We start from the raw sequence: 23622 nt of genomic DNA, 5'->3' as shown, positions 1-23622 counted from the left end.
CCCCCACAGGGATGCTCCACAGGGCAGGCCTAAGCCGCCTAAGGGGCTGCCTCGACCGTCCGTTAATAACCTCACTTCCCAGTCAGGGAACCAAGAAATGTAGCAGGACGAGTCTCAGACAAGAACCCCTCAGACACCGAGTTGTAGAAGGAAAGGGCTTAATTCAGCTGGGAGCATTGGCAGACTTAGGTCTCCAAAAACTGAGCTCCCCGAGTGAGCAATTCCTGTCCCTTTTAAGGGCTTACAACTCCAAGGGGGTCCGCGTGATGGGGTCATGATCAATTGAGCAAGCAGGGGGTACGTGACTGGGGGCTGCATGCACCAGTAATCAGAAAAGAACAGGACAGGGATTTTCATGATGCTTTTCCATACAGTGCCTGAAATCTGTAGGTAACACAAGCAGTTAGGTCAGGGGTTGATTTTTAACTACCAGGCCCAGGGCACGGTGCTGGGCTATCTGCTTGTGGCTTCCATTTCTGTCTTTTAGTTTTTACTTCTTCTTTCTTTGGAGGCAGAAATTGGGCATAAGACAATATGAGGGGTAGTGTCCTCCCTTAAAAGTAATAAAAATAGGAAAGAGAAAACCCATAATAATTCCCATAAAGAAAAATATATTATGTATCTATAAGATTCACTTTCAAATAGAAGGATAAACTTTTTTTTCCTTGGCAATAGTTTAGAATCTTCATCTTTAGGGCTGTTTTTTTTTTTTGGGTTAAGTCCTGTGGTTATTGACTTTTCTTTTGTTTCTTATGTCATCTGACTTTTGAAACACTTCTTAAAGCTTATGACCACAAAATTTGGGAAGAATGTATTAAATTTTTTTTTTTTTTTAGGTAAAAGGATCAGTGGCCATCTGGTACGGTGCCTGGTGATCACCAGACTTGAATCTTTGGGCACCACATTACCTTTTCAGGCCTCAGCACCTCATTGAGAATAAGATATCAGGCTAGATGTTTCCAGAATCCCATTTACAGTTCCAAATATCTCATATAGCTCAAAGATCAGGCAGAATTCCCTTATTCATGCAGTTAGTTTAATCAAATGTCAAACAAGTGGTATTGAAGCAGGATATTTCCCTGACCCCTTCGCAGGTGGGAACTGGAGTGCATGGGCACTGGCGGGGCGAACTCCGCTCACTTGACCCGCTGCACTCCACCCCTGTAGGAGGGGGAGTTCTGGTGAGTGAGTGCAGGAGCTGGGGTGAGCGCTTTTGGGCACCGGCAAGAGCGAACTTTGTACCAGGCCCATGGCAGCGTCTAGGGGAGGGTACCTCCAACCCCTGAAGCCCCAGAGAAAGTGTTACAGTGCAGTTTTAGCTCTGCCGCCTGCAGATGGCTTAAGTGTTAACAGCTTAGTGGGAGGTCAGTGCGACAGCCTTATGCTCCCACACTCATGGCACCTGAGTTCTTATCCGGCGTCCGGGAGGAATGAGGTCACATGAACGAACTGAAGATGGGAAATATGGGGGATTTTATTGCTGATGAAAATGGCTCTTGGCAGGAAGGGGAGCTGAGAAGGGGACAGAGCAATAAGATAATCTTCCCCTGAAATCCAGCCATCCCATGGCTGGACTCCTCTCCAAAACTACGCTGCCAAGCTGTCCCTTTGAAGTCAAACTGCTTCTCTCTGACATCCAGCTGCTTCTCCTCTCTCTGCCAGCCGAGCCTGGGGTTTTTATGGGCACAGGACTGGGGGCAAGGCAGGCCATGGGTGGTTTTGGAAAAAGCAACATTCGAGCGGGAAAACAGGGATATAAGTTCTCATTTGGGGCTCTGGTAACAGGCTTTTTGGCTTGAGGGTGGGACCCAGCAAGGGCACCCACCCACTTCTGCCCAGAATTTCCCTGCCTCCTGTCCCTATCAGTATGAAAAAGGCTATGTCTCAGGTTATTTTTCTAAGCTTTGTTCCATTCAGCTAGAAGTGTTTGTCAGACACATACAGATTTCTTCTGAGAGCATCCAGCACGTAATAGACATTTAATGGATGACTGTCTGAATGAAAACGGAACTTGTTGCTGTTTGGGAATAACTTATTTTGCATATGTTTATTTTAGATTTTTAGAGGATTTTTAGAAGGAAAGGTAACCTTTGCTCCGACATATAAGTATGACTTGTTTTCTGACGACTATGACACCAGTGAAAAGTGCCGCACCCCTGCATGGACAGACCGTGTCCTTTGGAGAAGGAGGAAATGGCCTTTTGATAGATCAGGTTGGGAAATGGACTTCTTTATTTAAATGAACTAATGTAAACTTATGAGGAAGCAGGGAATGACATATTATCAAATGAGGAGAATATTGTTTTTCAAGAAAGTTAACTGGAATAGAATAAATAAAATTTAAATATGTCAGATTTTTAAAAATATTATCAGATCTGTTTATAATAACTTATTTAATTTTTCAGCATATTTTCATATAGTTTCATGTAAAGAGAAGCAAGGAAATATTTTTGTGAAATTTTTAATTGAAGCTAATTTAGGTTTTTAGCTAAGCTAACTTTAGTGGTTTGCATATGTTTTGAACTGCCACTTGTCTCTTGAATTGTTTATGAAACACCATTTAGTCACAGTCCTTTAAGTAATCGCGGAAGTAAAGCCACATCCTAATTTTTACTAAATAAAGAATAAAACGATAACTTTACCAAAACCTTTCGAATTTAAAGGTGTTTAGACTGCCTGCCTATTACCAAGTGTTTCTGGCATTCCAGCCTCAAACCACTGAAGCTCATGAAAGGGAGGAGAATGCCTCTTTGCTCTACATGATCTGTCCTGCTCATACAGCTTCTCTTGTGTTTTCTTTTCTTCTGACTGCAGCTGAAGATCTAGATCTTCTAAATGCTAGTTTTCAAGATGAAAGCAAAATCCTGTACACGTGGACTCCAGGCACTTTGCTGCACTATGGAAGAGCTGAGCTGAAGACTTCTGACCATAGGTTTAAGCAGTCTCAGTTTTTCTAATGGTGTTTGAAATTTGTTTGAAATACACCCTTTTAAAAACATTTCTAATACATCTATCTTCCTTTATGCCTTAAGGCCTGTCATTGCCCTGATTGATATAGATATATTTGAAGTTGAAGCTGAAGAGAGGCAAAACATTTATAAAGAAGTAATTGCAGTTCAGGGTCCACCAGATGGTACAGTATTGGTCTCAATCAAAAGTTCTTCACCAGAAAATAATTTTTTTGATGATGCCTTGATTGATGAGCTTCTGCAGCAGTTTGCAAGTTTTGGTGAAGTTATACTTATAAGGTAAGATGTTTATTATGCAAAAGTAGCTTGTGATTCATAAACAATCATTTCTATATAGAAATCACCTTATTTGGGGAAGGAGAGAATTTAAAAAAAGAAAGCTATCACCTTATTTAGTGTTTAGTATATGAGTATTTTTATTTCCAAACTAAAGAAAGATCATACTGTGGATATTATTCTGTAGGTTTTATAACTGAATTCTCAACTTAGCTTAAATGAATAGTAAAACTTTTTTTTTAAGACAGGGTCTCACCCAGTCACCCAGGCTGGAATGCAGTCATGTGTTCATGTCTCACTGCAGCCCCAACCACCCAGGCTCAAGCAGTTCTCCCACCTCAGCCTCCCAAATAGCTGGGTTTACGAGTGCACACTACCATGCCTGGCTAAGTTTTGTTTTTTTTGTTTTTTTTTTTGTAGAGGCAGGGTTTCACCATGTTGCCCAGGCTGGTCTCAAACCCCTGGCCTTAAGTGATCTGCCCAGCTCAGCCCCACAAAGTGCTGGGATTACAGGCATAAGCCACCACATCCAGCTAAACGGTGAAACTTTATGTGAACAATTGAAAACAAAAATAGGTGCAAGTTCAGATATGAATTCTCACGATTCCTGTAAAATAGAACATGTAACAAAACCCCATAAAAAAATGAAGCTGTGATTGCTATTTTTTTTTTTTAAGGAGAGATAAGAGTGACTCCCTCCCTGCCTCAGTTAAAGGAATTTGAGTAATTTTAAGTATGTTTAATTTCTAACAAACAGAGATGTGATGACTAGTCAAGAGTCATTCCCTCTAGTCTTGGTTTCCCTCATTGATCTAGCCATCTGCCTTTTGCAGAACCAGATGCCTGTTTCCTTGTTTTAAAAACGTTGTCTTCCAACTATACAGCAGTTTTGAGAGACTGAATGATGTGCATGTGTGCATGTGTTTGGATTTCATAGGGAAAGAGGTACCATTAAATCCCTTTAAATACCATTCATTTGCTTAGTTAGGTATGTTTTATAGATATTTGGTGGGCAGATCTCTATACTAGTTGCTGTAGAAGAGCAGAGGAGAAATGGAAGATACAACTCCTGCTTGTAATCTAGTAGGGAAAGTCAGCATGTGTGTAATGACACTCCCAGATCCTAAAGGGCGTAGTCCACAGAATTAAGATGGTATGACTTCTACAGAGTGAAAATCAAAGACACCTCAAGTCCTTTCAGAGAGTAAATGAACAAATGGAGAAGAAATTGTGTTTAGACTTTCCTCAAATCTTTTGACGAAGATCTATCCCAAAGCTTTCAAATTAAACAAAACATTTAAAAAATCTTAAGGTTCTAGAAAGTACACAATGAAATCTGCAAGTATACAGATGACAGTATACTTTGCCAAGTACAGAAATGCCAAACCACCAGAAGCATTATGTAGACTGTGTGAGTGGGCAGCAAAGTAGCAGATAAATGTCTTCCTGAGCAAATGTAAAATACTGCACTGAGCTACAAGGAATCCAAACTGTATAAGGGATGAAAGACTCTGATACAGGAAAGGGACCTGTCTTTATAACCCAACCTCTAAAGAACTTGTTAAATTGAAGCCAGAAGTTTTCCCACAAATGTTTGTCATCATTAGGAAAAGTATTGGTAAGAAACTAAGGCATTAACCTAACATTATAAAGCCATGGGGTGTCTCCAACCTGGAATATTTTGGTTGTTAAACCCCAAGATGACTAAGTTGGAAGAGAAAAAGCGAACACTGAAAGTCAACAAGGAGAGGATCTCTCTAAGCAGTGAGAAGAAACTGATTATTACCTTTTAGTCTAGATTAAGACAGCCATTAAGGAGTGAGTAAACCCTGTGAACCCCTTTATTTTTAAATAAGAGGTTCCCTGGAAATGTGTATGGGATAAATTTAAATACATACAGATGCTTACATTAATTGAAGGAAGAGTCTAGAAGCTTTTACTGTAGTGAGTGAAAGCAGGAAGAAAATATAGCTTCCGAAAGAACTTACATAAATCAATAGATATAAGAACCAGAATCCCTTGTTAAAGTTAGAAATGTGTAAGGGGCACATTGCTGATTGAGAATAAGGGCAAAGATATTAGCCCTAACCCAGGACCACAAAAGTGTTGGTACCTATCAAAGAACAAATAATGTTTGGGGTTTTAGGGGACTGGTGTGGCATAAATGTATGCTTACAGTGGTGATTATAACCTTTGGAGGAGGGATAGTCTCCATTGCCAACAATCTGAAAAAGATACCTTCGTGTAGTTAGGTAAGAATGGTCTCCCCGTGTATTTCAAAGGATAGCATCCTGCAATTTAGTTTTATGCCAAAGAAATTGAGTCAGTTGCCTCGGTCATATCTATGGGATTGTAGAAATCTGTTCCCTCCAGGCCCTTGATTTTACCAGGGTGAAGTACTTGTGCATACTTTTGTTTTGGCCTTTTCCTCTTAATATTCATAATTCATACTTTGGAATCCTAGTTTAAGCAGGGGGTTAGGGGGAGAGTGATACTCTGTGTGTGTGTGTGTGTGTGTGTGTGTGTGTGTGTGTGTGTACATGTTTTCCTCTCTCTCATTGTGGAAAAATCTGTAAAGATTTCTGAACTTGTGGTTCAACTCGCCAAATTATTTCTGTAATAAGATTGATAACATCATAATTTGTTCTTTTTTGAATAATAACTTCATTACATACCCATGACCCTCTTCAGAACTTCTTCTGTCCTTTTTATTTATTTTTTTCCTCTTGAGAGTTTTTTTATTTCAAAAGTAAAAACTTGGAATCCTATCAAAGACCATTCAAGTCCCAAAAGAGTAAGTGTTTGTCAATGACAAAAGACAAGGAGCATAACTTATCTAAGGCTTCTTGGGGCCAGTCTGGTTTTGTTTTCTTTCACTGGCAACTCTCATCTTTTTTGATCATAGGAAATTTTCTTCAGGGAAGTCACTGAGACAGTGAAAATACATAGTACTGGGTTGTGGGGTCAGGAGACTTGGATCCCAGCCCTGTAACTTATTCTCCTTATAGAGTCACTTTGAACAAGTCACTTAACCTCTGTCCCTTTTTGCCTTGTCAATGAAATGGAGGATTAGATGGGACTGGATTAGCAGTGATCACAAATGAGGTGCACAGACTCATTTCTTGTGGCTGTTCCATTAACATAGTATTTGAAATTGGAGTTAGAGTGTTTTTAGGGGAAGAGTGCCCTCTCCAGGTCACCACCAGCCCTACCTGCGCTCCCTCCTTTACTTTTTACTTCCTGGCCTCTTGCGGCCCTTGTTAATGATCAGTAATCATGGGAGTAGTCACTGAGCTTGTTATGTCTATGGTATTAATTATGGTTTTTTATTGTTTCTCTCTTTCTTAAAGATTTGTAGAAGATAAAATGTGGGTTACATTTTTGGAGGGAAGCTCTGCCTTGAATGTTCTGAGCCTAAATGGTAAAGAGGTAAGGTAGCATTTGTTGATTCTAAACCATTCTGAAATTAAATGTCTAAAGATGGTATGATATTTTTATAGACATGCAGCAAGATTATCTAAATGGGAGGGGAAAAGACCTTATGGTATGTTCGAGGAGTTATTTAATGTTTTTTATTTACACTGGATTTCTGACTAGCCTAGGCTTATTTTGGTCCCTCCCCAGAGATATTAACTGTTGATATAGACTAAGAAGGAAACATGTTTAGCACCTAATTTGATTTATTACATTTTATGATGCAAAAAGTTTTAAATTTTTAATTGGGGGTAGTCTGGCTTATCTGTATAGTAGAAAAACATTCTATCAAGTGAAGAAAATGCATTATATACCAGAAAACAAGGGAGGGAGGTGCTCATTATTCCTAGGAATTTGTTTCATTGGCTTGGCTTACCTAGTTATCTTCTTCAAACATAACTAAATTAATTTCCAGAGATAACAAATCCATCCCATTGAAGTATTTTAGAAATTTTTAACGAATGGAGATATTCCTAACCTGTGATTTGAAAAGTCATTGATGACGGAAACTTACACTGTTGGCCTGGAATAGTTTTACTTCTCTGAAGTGCTTCATCTGTCATTTTTTTCTGAACTCTTTTAGACCCAAATCCTAAATTTCTAAGTATATGGTCAGTGCACAGGATAGATTGTACTCTAGGCCTGATTCCTGCAGCACTGAGCAACTCCATGAGCACTGTCCTGAGCTTCCTTTTCTGTCACATCAACTTCTTTGGAGAAAAAAAATTCTTTGTATGTATTAGGCTGGGTGCGGTGGCTCACGCCTGTAATCCCAGCACTTTGGGAGGCCGAGACAGGCGGGTCACCTGAGGTCAGGAGTTTGAGACCAGCCTGGCCAACATGGCAAAAACCCGTCTCTACTAAAAATACAAGAAGTAGCCAGGCGTGATGGTGGGTGCCTGTAATCCCAGCTGCTTGGGAGACTGAGGCAGCAGAATCACTTGAACCTGGGTGGCAGAGGTTGCAGTGAGCCAAGATTGCACCAGTGCACTCCAGCCTGGGCAACAGAGTGAGACTCTGTCTCAAAAAAAAAAAAAAAAAAAAAAAAAAAATTCTTTGTGTGTATTGCTTTTGAAATAGGTTTTGTAGAGTTTTGTTTGTTTTCCTAAATGTAATACTAGTATACTCATGTAAAATCATGTATCAGGAAATATGGAAAAGAATTAAAAATAAGACCACTCACATAATGCTACCATTCTGAAGTAATTTCTCTTAACCTTCATATTAGCATATACATATGTAAATACAAATGGGATTTTATATACACACAAACACATTAACACAAATGGGATATGTGTATACGCAAACACAAATTGAAACCATGTTATAAAGCTATTTTCTTACTACCTCTTATGACTGTGTCAGGGACACCTTAAACAAATATGTCATTTTTAATGGCTTCATTAATTTCATTATGTGAATAAATATATACATTTATTAAACCAAACTCCTATTCATAGACATCTAGATTATTTCCTATTCTTAATTATTAAACCCAATATTCCAGTGAACCTCTATGTATCTTTTTTAATATTTTTTTGGTCTTCTAAATTTCTTCCTTTTCATTTGGCCCTGGTCTCTACCAAGGGGATATTCCTAAGGAATTACATCTTAATTGGCCATTATGGTGATAGGTATTTAAGAATGCTTGTTAGTATTTTTTGATGAATATAAAAGAATTTTGTTAACTTTAAAAAGTAATATATGACTTGTAAAGCGTGTTAAGTTCTGAAATTGGATTGATTTTCATACTCATATCTACTTGGCAAGTAAAGGATTATGAATTCTTAGGATTCTGACTTTAAAGCTCAGTGTGGATGCTAAATTACTAATAAACACAGCTGTGCCACTCAGTTCAGCAACTTTCAACCTCTCCATTATTATGCCTTCAAGGAATTCTAATATCAGTAATACTTTGAGGCAAGGAAGATCTGTACCCACCAAGGTGCCAACTGTCAGCACAGCATATTGATCACAGCTACACAGTTCATTTGCAAATACCAAAAATATTCACATCTTGTTCACATTAAGAAACTCTTCAAACAAAGGAAATTGAAACTATGTGGGAGAGAGATTAAATTTAGAAAGCAAGTTTGTTATAAGAATATGGGTTTTAAATGAGAACTCCTTTCTAGTGCACATTTTATCCTTGACCAAAGAGTCTTGCTATTATCAGCAAGTTTTCTTGAGAGTATTTTTTTAAATACATTGACACGATCTGCTATAACTTGATTATAATGTCTTGGTTGTCGTAGATTATACTTTAGTCTAAAAGTCACCCAAATTTATAGAGAAGGCAGAGTGCCAGTTTCACAGGTAGAAGTCATTCTGTTTTTAGAATGATTAACTTTTGATGAAGATTTAAAATGGTGTTCAGTTCTCTTAATATTCTTCTGACATTTGAAATGCTAAAACTGTATAGGTTAGCACTTAGCAGCTGACAATATAGCAGCTCTCAGGACCATATGCCAAGTTAGGAAAGACCAAATGAACAGGAACAGGAAATGCATTTTAAAGATTTTCTGCTGTCTCTTTTGTAGTTGTTTCACGTGGGAACAATTACTTAATCTGTGAATCAAAATAAAGAAAGTATAAAGTTATGTAGCAGAGTTGTTGCTGAATTTACATCTGGCCAGGAAAACATAGTGGTTGTAGCAAAGGAAACTTGCATCTCTGGGCAGCCTAGAAAAGATCTTTATTTATCACCACAGGTGTTTAAAGGGAGAACTGGGAACAACCTTTAAACTAGTTTGAAATTTAGTATATGTGAAAGAACTATGCTGAATTGTCTAACTAAATTAACTGTCTATACCATTGCATAGTTTAACGAAGTCAGCCTCTTTATTCCAAAACAGTTAGCTTTCATGTTAATCTTTATTTTATATCTCTTTTACTCCACTAGTTATTGAATCGGACTATAACTATTGCTTTAAAAAGTCCAGACTGGATCACAAATTTGGAAGAAGAAATGAGTTTAGAGAAAATTAGCATTGCATTGCCATCATCAACAAGCTCTACCCTGCTTGGTGAAGATGCAGAGGTTGCAGCAGATTTTGATATGGAAGGTTTGTTTCTTAAACACGTTTACTTCTTGTAGTTCTAGATATGTTTTCTTCCCATCTGTAAAGTCTTATTTTCCAAGTTCATCTTTCTTCTTCTTCTTGGGACGTACATAGCACTATTAATTAGAATGTATTTTGGCCAGGTGCAGCAGCTCATGCCTGCAATCACAGCACTTTGGGAGGCTGAGGAGGGCGGATTGCCTGAAGCCAGGAGTTCGAGACCAGCCTGTCCAACATGGTGAAACCCTGTCTCTACTAAAAATACAAAATTTAGCTGGGCGTGGTGGTGCACGCCTGTAATCCCAGCTACTCGGGAGGCTGAGGCAGGAGAATCGCATGAACCCAGGAGGCAGAGGTTGCAGTGAGCCGAGATTGTGCCACTGCACTCCAGCCTGGGCAACAGAGCGAGACTGTCTCAAAACAAAACAAAACAAAACAAAACGAATTTATTTCACATCATATTGTGTTTATTTTGCATATACTTTAAATGTATTTACCATTCTTCCAATCAAATATTAAGACCTTTACAAATGTTAATTTATATTCTTATTGGATAAATACCCAAATTAGTATTGTTGGTGTATGGTTTAGTCCCAATAATTAAAGTTAAGGTAAAAAAGTAGAAGTTCCAGAAGGGTATTCTAAGAACAGAAATGAATTTAAGTAATTACGCCGAAAATTTCCTTAACCATGATTTAAAAATGCATTTGTTTGATGGCAACATTATCAAAAGAAAAAAATTTTAAATGCGTTTGTTTTCTAACACAATATGCTATTCTAGCCAGTTTTTCATTAAAATGCATATTGTAATGCCCTGTATAGCTAGGTACCACATTTAAGAGTTGAACGTCTTACAAAGTTATCTCATTTTCACATTATCTGTTCATTTGTTTACTCAGTCCACACATATTTATGTAGTACCTTTATGCCAGATACAGCTGGGTGCTGGAGATTTGACAGCTGTGGTTCTTGCCTTTCCAGAACTCATAGCTTATTGGGTGTTACATATAAGTAAGCAGGCAATTATAATAAAGTGACAAATGTGATAATGAATGGTTTTGTGGTAGCTCATGGGAAAGTTGCTTAACCTGGATTTGGGAAATTGGGCAAGGTTTCCCAGAGGAATTGAAATTTAAGTTGAGAATCCAAAGACTCGGGGAGAATGGAATTAATGCTATAGAGGAGTGATCCAAGAAGAAAGCATGTGCACAGCCTAAGCGGGGATAAAGAGGATCCAAATGGATTATGTAGGGATGTTTGTGAGGGAGTAAATGAAGAAAAGAAATGCAGAGAGGGAAGTAGGTGTGGGATGGAAGATTAATTTTGTTTCAGATATGTTGAATTTGAGATGTTCATGGAGTCAATCAAACATGAGTCTGGTGCTCAGGAAAGAGCTCTGGAGTCAAGGCAGCTCTAATGGCGTGCAAAGTCACGGGCATTTGTTAATATAACTTTGGCCAATAGGATTATGACGAGACAGAAGAGAAGGAATCAAATATGGAGAAATACAGACCTGGGATTGAATATGTGGAAACACAGAGTTTAAATATAGACAGAAGAAGGCTGCCCATGAAAAGAAAATGAGAAGAAACAATGGCAATTGTTTCTAGAAATGTCAAAGAGCCAAGAGAAATTCATGGCTTAAAAATCAAGGAAAGAAAGTGGAGCATGGAAGGGTAGTAGTCAGTAGTGTCTTGTGCCACAGAAAGATGAGAAGAAGTGAGGACGGAAATGTGTCCTTCTGATTTAATAACAGGAAGGGAAGCTGTTGTTGACATTTCATGAGAATGATCTCAGAAGTGGTGAAGTCAGATAGTGGTAAATTGGTATGGACGGAAGGTGAAGAAGTGGAGAAAAGTGTCTGTAGACAACTCTTTAAGGAAGTTTGGGGGGAAAGAGAAGAGGGCAATTGCTCTAGGAAGATTGGAGGTCCTAGGGTGGTGGTTTTGGATGGGACAGGCTTGAGAATGCACAGTGCTGATGGAAAAGTAGAGGAGAAAGGGCTGATGGTTCGGGGGAAGGGCAAGGCAGAATAGTAAAGCAGTGTCACTGAGAAAATTAGGCTGTGTAGGGCCCATTTGTTCCATCCTCAGATACCCAAGTGACAACCATGTAATGAGACTCCAGCTTGGGGGCAGGCTGTTGAAGTAGGCGTTCCCATCTTAAGACTTCTCTCTTCTCTGTGAAGTGTTGAAGTTATCTGCAGGAGTGGGACAGCTCACGGTTTCAGGAGGGTTGAGGAGTTTTGCAGTAAAGCTCCTGAAGAGCAAAGTGTGAGGGGAAGAGCAAACCAGGAAATCATGGAATTGCCAGGCACTTTTAGGCCAGAAGAGACTGAAAAGCATAATTTCAAATGTGACTGCAGTTGTCAGGACTGGGTGGTTTTCTTTAGCAGAGGCAGTCAGCAGTCCAACTGTTACCACAGAAAGATTAAACAGGGGAACCAGTGCAGGGATGGGGTTATGTCAAGCACGTGCAATGGAAGAAGAGTGAAGTAGGGTAATGTTTGAGATGAAGAACCATAGAATCTGAAGGTAGGTACGGAAGAAAGCAGAATCAGATGGAGGTAAAAGAGGGATCAAGCCCTGGCTTCTGAAGAAATCAAAAGAGAAAGAGTAGCCAAGGGAGAGAACTGAAAAGCTGGGAGGCCAAAGTCAGAATGAAGCTTTTGAGTATATTATTTCAGAGGAGTGCAGTTCTGAGGGGTGTGAGTTAGGAGTGGAGGTGAATGTCCATAAGGATAGGACCAAGGCATTTTGTTATTGAACGAGTTGTCCAAACGGACTTTGATGCCACGCAGAAAGATGGTGCGGGACCTGACTTACAGTCTTGCTCTCTGCTTAGTCCTCAGTGCTTGGGTTCAGGAAATGGAAGAATGGACGTTGGAGATGACTGTAGCAAGTGGGCATAGAGGGTGTTAGATAAATTCCTGATGGCATAGCCTCAGAGCAGTAGGACTTTTTGTTCAGGATTAGAAGACTAATGTTCTGGAGTGGCAGTTAGGTTGCAAGGGTTACCTTGACCCCACTTTCCTACCCAGAAGTAAGTGGAGATGAGGAGACCCTGGGGGAGAACCAGTGTTTACTTAATTAAAGCAAAGCGGGTCTTTGTTGGGTGAGGGTTGCAGGGAGGAGCCTTCTGGGGGAAGACTGTGTGGCTCCTGAGAGCTTGTTGACTCTGAGGCTGGACCTGGGTTGGGCAAGGGAGTGGGGCAGTTCCACAGAGCACAGTGGACAGGTTTGGAAGGAGAGCAGGAAACGAGTTGGCTTGCACTGGAGAAGCTGCTCTGGGGCATATTGAAAGCCCATTGGGTCACCCCAGCTCCAAGTGGTTGGTCACCTGGCATCTTATTGCTCAGAGACAATAGATATCTTTACATCTTCTGAAACAAGCATTTCTACTAATTGTGGTTTTATACATGCCTTCATGCTTAATCCATGTGTGTTTGCAATGACATAATGTTCATATTTGTTTTGTGTATTTTAACTTTTTAAAACCTAAGGTGAAAAACATCTCTGAGCAAGTTAAAATGGAGTTATCTCTGATCAAGCCTGCTTTTCTTTAGGTGATGTTGATGACTATAGTGCTGAAGTGGAGGAACTTCTTCCTCAGCATCTCCAGCCATCTTCAAGTTCCGGCCTTGGTACTTCCCCCAGCTCTTCACCCCGAACTAGTCCCTGCCAGTCACCTACGATATCAGAGGGTCCTGTACCTTCCCTTCCCATCAGACCAAGCCGAGCACCGTCAAGAACTCCCGGGCCTCCCAGTGCACAGAGTATGCATTTTATTTGAAAGTTTTGTATGGCTTCCTGTGGCCAATGTGCTTGATATTGGAGAGTCATTGTTTAAGTTTCATACCTAGGTGATAAAGTGCACCGTGTTTTCTCCGGTACAGAATAGGAAAACTTGTAGATGATAAGCTCTCAATGGAAAGGAAACTTGCTATAACTGTCACTAGATGACAATTGCTCTTAATCTTTTTTCTATGTGGTTAGGTTTGTCTATGTCTTATAACTGATGATTTTCTATGGTATGAACCCATTAACTATTTGAGCTTTTTCTTCTCTCTACTGGCCAGACTACAAAATGGCTTAACTCAAACAATACTTTGTGCCATATCAATAGGGCCACTTAGTAAATTAGCTTTCAGCACCTGAGGCCTAGGTAAAAAGTCAGCACAGAGGTAGCATTATTGCTGCCATGGTACCAGAGGGCAGTTTAATTGTAGACTGCCCTTTCTTTACACCATTGTGCACATTTTATAGAACATTACACATATATATGAAGGACTGTTCCCTTCTGTCAACAGCTACTTGGAACCTAATCTTCTTACCTTCTGTGCGCTTTTTAGGTTCTCCTATTGACGCGCAGCCAGCAACGCCGCTGCCGCAGAAAGACCCCGCCCAGCCCTTGGAGCCCAAGCGGCCGCCGCCGCCCCGCCCGGTCGCCCCTCCCACACGCCCGGCTCCCCCACAGAGACCTCCTCCGCCTTCAGGTGACAACCTTCTATTTCCATTTCTGCTAGATGTAAAATTCTTCACTCTATTTTAAAATGTTTTGCATGTTTTCCAATCTCTAGCTTCTGGATTTTACTGTTTTTTCTATCATTATTGCTATTTCTTAGCTTTTCTCTGAAGAACATGGTAGGCGCAACAGACAAGGTACAGTGTTTGCAGAGTAGATTCCTCTAAGGTGTTTTCACAGCTGCCTTTAGCTGCCTTCTCACCAGCCAACCAGACAGGTTTATTTTGTTTTTGCTGATTTGATCTAGTTAGGCATGTAAACTGTTCTTAGGTTAAATTAGGTTTATTTTTTTTCAAAATCCTCACTTCTGGGTGATTTATAAGCATAAAATAATTAAAATGTACTAATTTCTGTAAAATGTATAATAAAACTGGAGAGCATACGTATTAATGTACAATTGTATATATTTGTTTAATGTTCTTTTAAATATAGTGCTGTTACTTCAATTATAAGCATATGCATTGAATAATAGTTTTTGTAGTGCCTAGATAATATGTAATTCCTGCATGATACTTGACATCACGGATACTATAGCAATCTTTGACATTTCACTCTGTATTTAATGTCATTTCCTTTCTGCTGCCTATTTTCTTATGAACTATAAGGGGCTAGGAGTCCTGCACCCACTAGAAAGGAATTTGGAGGTAACCATTTACATTTGTTAGCATGTGTGAATCGTGGTTCATTAATGTTATGGAGCTTGATCCCTACAGCTGAAAGACATTTGAGGTTTGTTTGATAAAAGTCAAAATGAATGACATTCTAGTTTAAAACTAATCCACAAATAAAACTAATAAAGGCTTTCATTTCCCAGGTAGGCTGGGATTGTTCATCAGGCCTAATAATTTTTTTTTTACTAAATGTGGTCGATTCATTTACAAAGATTTAATACCCAAAAGTTATATTAATTTTAAAAGTCATTCAGGTACAGTAAATACAGAACATTTCCCAAGTATCTGATTAGTGATACATTTATTTTCTAGTGGAAAAGCTTGTGGATTAGCAAAGAACTGTATGATTTTCTTTTCCTTTCTTCATAAGGAAATTTTTATTCACAATGGGTTACCTTTTGTTTGAAGTATAGTTTATTTGGTTTACATGAAAACTCACAGAGCTCAGTTGGAGTTATACATTTGACAAGTTTATTTAATCTAATTCTCAAGAAAAGATGAGATGAGTTTTCACAATTCCTCAGAAGAACTTTTACAAATCCAGTGTTACTAAGGCTCACTGTGCATGTGTAGCCTGGTCTGTTTCTATTGTAGCTTGCCTAGTGACATGGCTGAGCAATTCAGGTCTTTCTACAGACTGCCTTTGCCTGTGTGTAGATCTTAATGACTGCGTGTGATAAGAATAGCTAAATTATTTCAGCATTACGGCTTCTGCTGAATACAGCTAAGTGATCATTTTTCCATTGACCTACAGAAAACATTTAATTTTTCCCTTTTCAAGCTCCTGCTTTTATAGAAAACATTTAATTTTTCCCTTTTCAAGCTCCTGCTTTTATTTAAATTTCCATGATAATTTTTGCTTATCATCTGTTTTAATTAGGAAAACATCCTGTAGAAAATAAATTTAAAATGAATCTGTCAAAAGTTATATTAGCAATCCAGTGAATTACAGTGAAATCTGTCTTAATTTTAAAAATTGCTCCCCTTCATAATTCTTTTGTAAGTAGTGTTTGCAACATGTTTCTTCATCCTATAAACAATAATTCCTTTACGTCATTATAGTACATTAGAGTTTTTAAAATGAATGCATCAAAAATTAACTTCAAAAGACTTACATGGTCTCATAGAAATTGATGATTTCTTTCCTTTTGAGTATCAAATATCAGAGTTTTTACTTGCTCTGGATATAAGGAGTAAGATGATTTTTAAAGCAAAGGGCTTCATTAAACATATTTTTAAATTCCCTACTGGTAGTAATTGCATACATAAAAAGAAAACTGTCATCCTGTTTCTACTTCTGTTTGAGTAAAGGGAGGATTCAGATTTGGGCCAAGCATCTAAAGTGACTTTGGTTTGTATTGATACCTTTGAAGAAATTTAAAGCAATAAAAGAGCCTTTTTGCAAAAGTGAGTTTACTATGGAAATTGTCTTGTGTGCCTGCCTTTCATTCTGTGCTGTGGGCCCTGAACAATATATAGTTTCTGTTCTTTCTCTGAAAAGGTATTGGAGCCCCTCCCAGTCCTGGGGTAGCTAGGAGAGAGATGGAAGGTAACAAGACTCTTGCATTATAGAAGTGGTTCTCTCATTTTATTTCTCAGTGTCAGCGCCCCACCTCCCCACCCCCCAGTGTTTACAGGCATACTAAATCTTTTCTTGGTCCAGCTGTAAACTTCTCTTTCCCCTCCTTATGTATACCTTGTATTTTTTCCTCTCTTCATTCTATGTCACCTATAGTTTCTAATGGATATCCATTTAATTTCCCTGAGATCCTTAATGTTGTTTGTACTCTGTTTCATATATAGTTTATATATGCCCAGGTTGTGAAATTACTGTTTAAGAATGTCTTCAAAATTATTTTCAAAATAAGTAAAATATTTAGAAATGTACTTTACTAATCTGAAGTTTTAAAAATTAAGGATTATAATTAAACCCTATTAATTCAGATCCAAGAATATAATATTTTGTAGTTGATTTCAGATAACATAGCTATTTTATAGATTAGCACTGAGCCAGATTTGTTTAAAAGACCTTTAAGACTAGAGGCCATTTGTTATGATTTTAGTTATTAAAAGGCTGATGTATTTCTTATAACAATTGTACTTGAATTTATTTACAAAAAGGAGAGTTTATCTAAGATGCTGCCCTTGATAGTCACTTCTACTCCTTTTGGCTCCAAGAGTAATTTGTTTCATTTTATCCTTCAGCTACCTTTCTAATGAGTGTGAACATATTTTTAACACTGTCTTCCATAAGGCAGATATTTGGTAATAACATATGCCTGTCTTCTGTCTTCATGATGCGATTTTGTTATAGAAATCCAAAAGATCTCATCATAAGATAACCTTATCCACAATGACATCTACAGCGTGAAGCCCTAAGGTAGTGCTACTAGGAGCCTCTTGTGTAATTTGACAAATGCAGTCCTGTCTGTTGCTCAGAAGCCACTTGTCTTCCAGACTCTAAGGGGCAGCAGTGCCGCATCTAGTGGCCATTCACACAGCTGACTGTATGTTTTCAAGGTTCACAAGAGAGAGCTCTATGGGGAATGCCACCCTAAAAGTGGTCCCATGAGTGAGGTATCAAACTAAAGTTACCACTTGTCTCCCATAAAGGTCTCTCTAAATATTGTAATTTTTCTCTCTTTTGGAGTACTTCATTCAGGACTGATAATACCCTTCATCATTATACAAAGCAAAGTGCTTTGTTTTGTTACCATCTCATGCCCCCATTTCTGCTGGTAATGAAGCAGAACAGCAAGCTGATGTTATGCAATATTGCTTAATTGTTAACTTACAACTAATTTTTTTTTTCCCTTCTTGCTTCAAAGCACCCAAAAGCCCTGGAACAACACGGAAAGATAATATAGGTAAAAACACTTGAATGTAGCTATTCACCCTTAAAACTGGACCATGAAATAGACACTTGGAATATAAGTACATGGTTTCTTTTTTATTTTTTTAAACTTAAATATATGATATGATGTCTTTGTTCCAGGACGCAGTCAGCCTTCACCTCAAGCAGGACTTGCAGGCCCAGGACCTGCTGGATACAGTACAGCCAGACCGGTAGGTAAAACCTCGCCTGGGGCCAAGGGGTCTCGGTTCTAAGTCCTGTTTACTACTAGTCAGTTTTGTTACCTTGGAGAAATCATGTGACCCTTCAAGGCCTCAATTTCCTCAACTCTAAAATGAGGGAATTGCGCTTGATGATCTTCCGACTCTAACATTATTTTAACATACTCTTCAAAAATAACAAACTTCATTATTTGGATAAAAGTGATACACTTAAAACAATTATGGTCACTAAATAAATATCTTAAGAGTCTCAGTATATGAGGAAATGATGGATTTGGGCAGCTTTTTATCATTTTACCTGAGTAATTAATGAAGATATAAAGTAATCCTTCATTAAAAAGGATTTTAATTACATTTCAGAAAAAAAATGATAAATTCAGTATAATAAAACTGGTTCTAAAGGTTTTTTTTCTCTTTTTGGTTTTTTTCTTGATCAGGTTCATCATATTCCATAAAGGTATTAGAAATAGGAGAGTAGATGTTGTTACGGGATTTTTCCCTACCTGATGAATGTATCTTTTCTATATGTTTATATGTTCTCAGAACACGTAGGTTTTTTATTATTTGAAAACTTTCTCTGGACTATAACAGGTAATCAAGAACAGAGAGAAAGAGCAAATAGAAACCAGTAATCAGTGACTTAGGCTAGTCCACTAGAAGCTGGGACTACTGAGAGGCCCATATCTGAAGAGTAAGAAACTGAGAGCTGTTACTGTACCTAGAAATTAAGATTATTAAGATTGTGAGAACTGAAGAAACCACTTACTGTGAAGATAGAAGTTTTTTGTCTTTTCTGTTGTAGCTGTCCACTTAACAATCTGAAGGTTCTTTTTTATATGTAATTATTACTCCTCAAATATTTATCCTCCTTTTTTCAAAAAAAGGGAAATTTGCCATTCACTGATTCCATTACCACATTTGGCACAAGAACTTTCTTTATTCTGTTGAATACCATAAGTATAGGAAAAGAAAGTCAGGATTTTTGTGAGTTTAAAAGTTCATATTTTGCTTAAAATAAATATTGTTAGCTTAGATCCTTCAGCAAACATATGAAAATTCGGAATATTGAGTTAGTCATTCAAAAGTTGTACTTCTGTGTTTAAAAAATATATATATGGCTGGGTGGCAGTGGCATGCACCTGTAGTCCCAGCTACTCAGGGGAGTACAATGGAAAGATCGCTTGAACCCAGGAGTCCAAGTCTAGCTGGAGCAACATAGCAAGACCCCATCTCTTAAAAAACAAATCTTGACCAGGTACGGTGGCTCACGCCCGTGGTCCCAGCACTTTGGGAGGCCAAGGCGTGTGGATCACGATGTCAGGAGATTGAGACCATCCTGGCCAACATGGTGAAACCCCATCTCTACTAAAAATACAAAAAATTAGCCGGGTGTGGTGGCGGGTGCCTGTAGTCCCAGCTACTCAGGAGGCTGAGGCAGGAAAATGGCCAGAACCCAGGAGGTGGAGGTTGCAGTGAGCAGAGATTGTGCCACTGCACTCCCATCTGGCCACAGAGTGAGACTCCATCTCAAAAAAAAACCAAAAGAAAACAAATCTCAGGGTGTTTTTTTCCCCAGAGTCTCCTAGTTGCTCAGGTATATATATCTCTCTATCTCCTGGTATATTTTAAAATCATCCCAGTTTTTCCCCATGAAGACGGCATTGCACATGGTTAAGAACCCTAGCCCTGCAGCTAGTCAGACCTGAGTTCGGATCCTGGCTCTGCTTTCTGTGTGGCTTTGGGCAAGTTGTATATATTTCTTCATCTTAATTTAAAATAGAGATGATAAAATAATACCTACTTCTGAGGGATATTTTGAAGATGAAATGGAAATGCCTGTACAGTACGTAATTAACATAATGTCTGGCACATAGTAAATAGTCAGAAGTAAACAGGAAGATTTTAAAATTCATCATTATAATGGCTTCAAGTAGAGAGCACTTAAAATGACAAATGAGGGACTAATACCATCATAGAAGAAAGTAAATGAGATGCAAAAGCAAATGTTTTCACAGAATTTTACCTGTGGAAGGTAAGTAAATGTCTCATGTGTTATGTTTCCTATCTGTAGACGATTCCTCCTCGTGCTGGAGTTATCAGTGCCCCACAGAGCTACGCGCGGGCATCTGCTGGAAGACTGACTCCTGAAAGCCAAAGCAAAACATCAGAAACGTCGAAAGGTAGATCCTCTTTGGGAGGCTGAGGCAGGAGGATCACTTGAGTCCAGAAATTTGAGACCAGCTTGGGCAACATAGTGAGACCCGCCTGTAAAAAAATTAAAAACTCTTAACATTAGCCAGGGGTGATGGCACATGCCTGTGGTCCCAGCTACTCGGGCGGCTAAGGTGGAAGGATCACTTGAGCCCGGGAGGTTGAGACTGTGGTAAGCCGTGATCACGCCACTGCACTCCAGCCTGGGCAAAAGAACAAGACCCTGTCTCAAAAATCAAAAATTTTTAAAAATTGAAAGAAAAGAAAGGTAGATACTATATTAGAAATACTCTACTGGGTTTGTTGTATATTTTTCTCTTTTTCCTTCTGTCATCTCCCACCTTCTACAACATATTCAAATAGATATATCCTTCCTTCATTATGCCACAAGAAATTAGGCTACTTATTGGGGGAAGAAATAACTAGAATGTTCTCCTAACATTTCACTAACGAAGGAAAAAAACGTGGTTTTCTAGAATACACCTAACATCTGACAACCACTGGTTTTTTAGGTTCAACTTTCCTTCCTGAACCACTGAAGCCTCAGGCTGCTTTTCCTCCGCAGTCTTCTTTGCCCCCGCCATCTTCTTTGCCCCCGCCTGCTCAAAGGTTGCAAGAGCCTCTTGTCCCTGTGGCAGCACCTATGCCTCAGTCTGGCCCCCAGCCAAATTTGGAAACCCCACCACAACCACCACCTCGAAGCAGGTCATCCCATAGCTTGCCTTCAGAAGCTTCCTCACAACCGCAAGTAAGTCTCATTTGTTACACAAAATATTATCTTTGATGCATATGATTTAGTCTTTGAACATACCTATTTTAATTATTGCCTGTTATAAGAAGTAAAAATAAATACGAGTTTTAATTTTCTTTTTATATTTTGTTATTACACATATATATGTGTGTATATGTATGTTTGGGTTTTTTGTTGTTGTTGTTGTTGTTTGTTTGTTTTTTCCTTTTTAAGACAAACTCTTGCTCTGTCTCCCAGGCTGGAGTGAAGTGGCATGATCTCCGCTCACTGCAACCTCCACCTCCCGGGTTCAAGCAATTCTCCTGCCTCAGCCTCCTGAGTAGCTGGGATTACAGGTGCCTGCCACCATGCCCGGCTAATTTTTATATTTTTGGTAGAGACAGGGTTTCACCATGTTAGCCAGGCTGGTCTTGAACTCCTGACCTCAGGCAATCTGCCCACCTCGGCCTCCCAAAGTGCTGGGATTACAGGCGTGAGCCACCATGCCCAGCCTACTCTGAATTTTCAAAGTGATCTTTCCTTAAAGTATCTCATTGAACTCTTTTGAAAAAACTGTGAGATGAGTGAACCCTAACACTTTGGAAGGCTGAGGTGGGCAGATCCCTTGAGCCTGAGAGTTCAAGACCAGCCTGGGCAACATAGTGAAACCTTGTCTCTACAAATTAAAGAACTATCCAGGTGTTGTGCCATGCACCTGTGGTCCTGGCTACTTGGGAGGCTGAGGTGGGAGGATTACTTGAGCCCAAGAGGTCAAGGCTGCAGTGAGCCATGATCCCTCCACTGCATTCCAGCCTGGTGACACAGTGAGACCCTGTACCTCCAAAAATAATAATAAATAAATAAAAAGTCTTCTTTTACACTTTGGAAAGATCTGAAATACAGAAATAATACGTATTGGCAATGTCCCTTAAGCACATTTATAAGTAATAGTTTACATTTATTTTTACAGATATATAGGTATGTCCAGCTAGTTGGCAGAAGTGAGCAGTTTCTTAAGTGTCTACAGGGTGAAAACAGATGTTAAAGTAAATATGATTCAATACAATGTGAAAAAAGTTAGCAGTTAGCATTTATTAAGTCACATTTGTAAAAGTTGAAGGATATATAATACAGAAAAATAAATGTTCCCTTAAGCTGGTTAATACCAAAAAGAATTCTATATTTTTTTAGTTTAGAAAATTGAGGATGAAGTCTGGGAGCGGTGGCTCATGCCTGTAATCCTAGCACTTTGGGAGGCCATGGCGGGTGGATCGCCTGAGGTCAGGAATTCAAGACCAGCCTGACCAATATGGTGAAACCCTGTCTCTACTAAAAATACAAAAATTACCCAGGTGTGGTCGTGTGCGCCTGTAGTCCCAGCTACTCAGGAGGCTGAGACAGGAGAATTGCTTGAACCCGGGAGGTGGAGGTTGCAGTGAACTGAGATCGCACCACTGCACTCCAGCCTGGGTGACAGAGTGAGACTCCATCTCAAAAAAAAAAAAAAGAAAAATTGAGGATGGTGAAAATATATAATAATGGTAGAACTCCTTCAAATAATGAATTTTTTTTCTGCTAATCCATTTTTAGTGAATCGTGAATTTTTCTTATTTTCTTGTATACTATGTTGTAGTTTTTAAAATGTAATTGAAGGGCAAAAAGCTTTTTCAACTAGCCACTCTGAGCTTTCTAGGACTGTTTTAGGGCATCCATCTCATTGTAGATGCGTGCCATAATTACTAAAACTCTGATGGTTTAAGTGTCCTTAGACCAATACGAAAGTAGATAAACTACTCTGAAAAACTTCCGGAAGTGCAAACTGTCAGCTGAGTTTGTAGTTATCATTATAAAATCATTCTAAGACACATATCATTTTCTCAGAAAACTTTCCATTGTTTTGATTTATGTTTTTCATTGAAGTGAGTATAGCGATTTGGTGGCCGACGGCACATGCTTTGTGTGTGCCCCCTTAGATTGTGTTCTTGAATCTCATGGTTGTCAGTTCATCAAAAAGACAAAGATATTTGTTTCAAATCCTGAAGTATCTTTTTGCCTCAGTCATTGATATCAAACTCCTTAATATTAGATACACAGAGACACTTTTCTTTCTTGGAGGGTGGGGTCTTGTTTACATGCAGAGTGTCATTGTGAGGGATCACAAAGTGGTTACAGTTTCCTCCAGGGAGTGCCCAATGCTGGGGGCCAGGAGGGAGGTGAGGAGGAGTCTTTTTATCTTTTTGTACCTTTTGAATGTTGAACCATAAAATAATGCCTATTTTAAAAATAATAAAAATTTTTTTAAATTATTGGAAGTAGCTGTAAGTTGAAAAATTTACAAGATTTTCAAACCTGATGGTGAGATTTTTAAATATGACAAGTTTGATACTTTGTAATGACATGGAATAGTTTTAGAATTGAACATTTGTAATTTTCACAAGTCTTTACTTATCCTGTTCCAAATCTACAAGGTATTTAAAACATAACGTACATGACCCAGTTTTACTTTTTATTATTTATCCTTTGACTTTATAATTTTGTATAGAAGAGATTCGTTTAATTCGAGTGATTATATAACATGTCATACATCCTTTACAAAGTATAAAAAATCCTCACTTATCTATCTGACTTCC

The 23622-nt window shown here is 38.7% G+C and overlaps 1 protein-coding gene across 15 annotated transcripts in view; it reads left to right on the top strand.

Moving 5' to 3' along the window:
* SYNJ1 (synaptojanin 1) overlaps nt 1-23622 on the top strand; it is a 99145-nt gene that overhangs the window by 67967 nt on the left and 7556 nt on the right. For 5 of the 15 annotated variants that reach the window (XM_054468515.2, XM_054468516.2, XM_063659817.1 and 2 more), the window contains 10 exons: nt 2057-2213; nt 2815-2932; nt 3033-3248; nt 6596-6674; nt 9622-9784; nt 13347-13556; nt 14133-14276; nt 17972-18042; nt 20123-20231; nt 20775-21010. In XM_054468515.2, coding sequence (XP_054324490.2) covers nt 2057-2213; nt 2815-2932; nt 3033-3248; nt 6596-6674; nt 9622-9784; nt 13347-13556; nt 14133-14276; nt 17972-18042; nt 20123-20231; nt 20775-21010 — 1503 coding nt within the window. Of the gene's footprint in view, nt 1-2056; nt 2214-2814; nt 2933-3032; nt 3249-6595; nt 6675-9621; nt 9785-13346; nt 13557-14132; nt 14277-14910; nt 14950-16477; nt 16526-17804; nt 17844-17971; nt 18043-20122; nt 20232-20774; nt 21262-22415; nt 22486-23622 lie in introns of those variants that run through there. The other 10 variants (XM_054468514.2, XM_054468520.2, XM_054468519.2 and 7 more) reach the window with 5 other exon arrangements.

This window comes from Pongo pygmaeus, chromosome 22 (genome assembly GCF_028885625.2).
Source record: "Pongo pygmaeus isolate AG05252 chromosome 22, NHGRI_mPonPyg2-v2.0_pri, whole genome shotgun sequence".
Classification (NCBI taxonomy): Eukaryota; Metazoa; Chordata; class Mammalia; order Primates; family Hominidae; genus Pongo; species Pongo pygmaeus.
The sequence above is the reverse complement of the archived record's forward strand: the minus strand, read 5'-3'. Positions and strand labels throughout refer to the sequence as shown.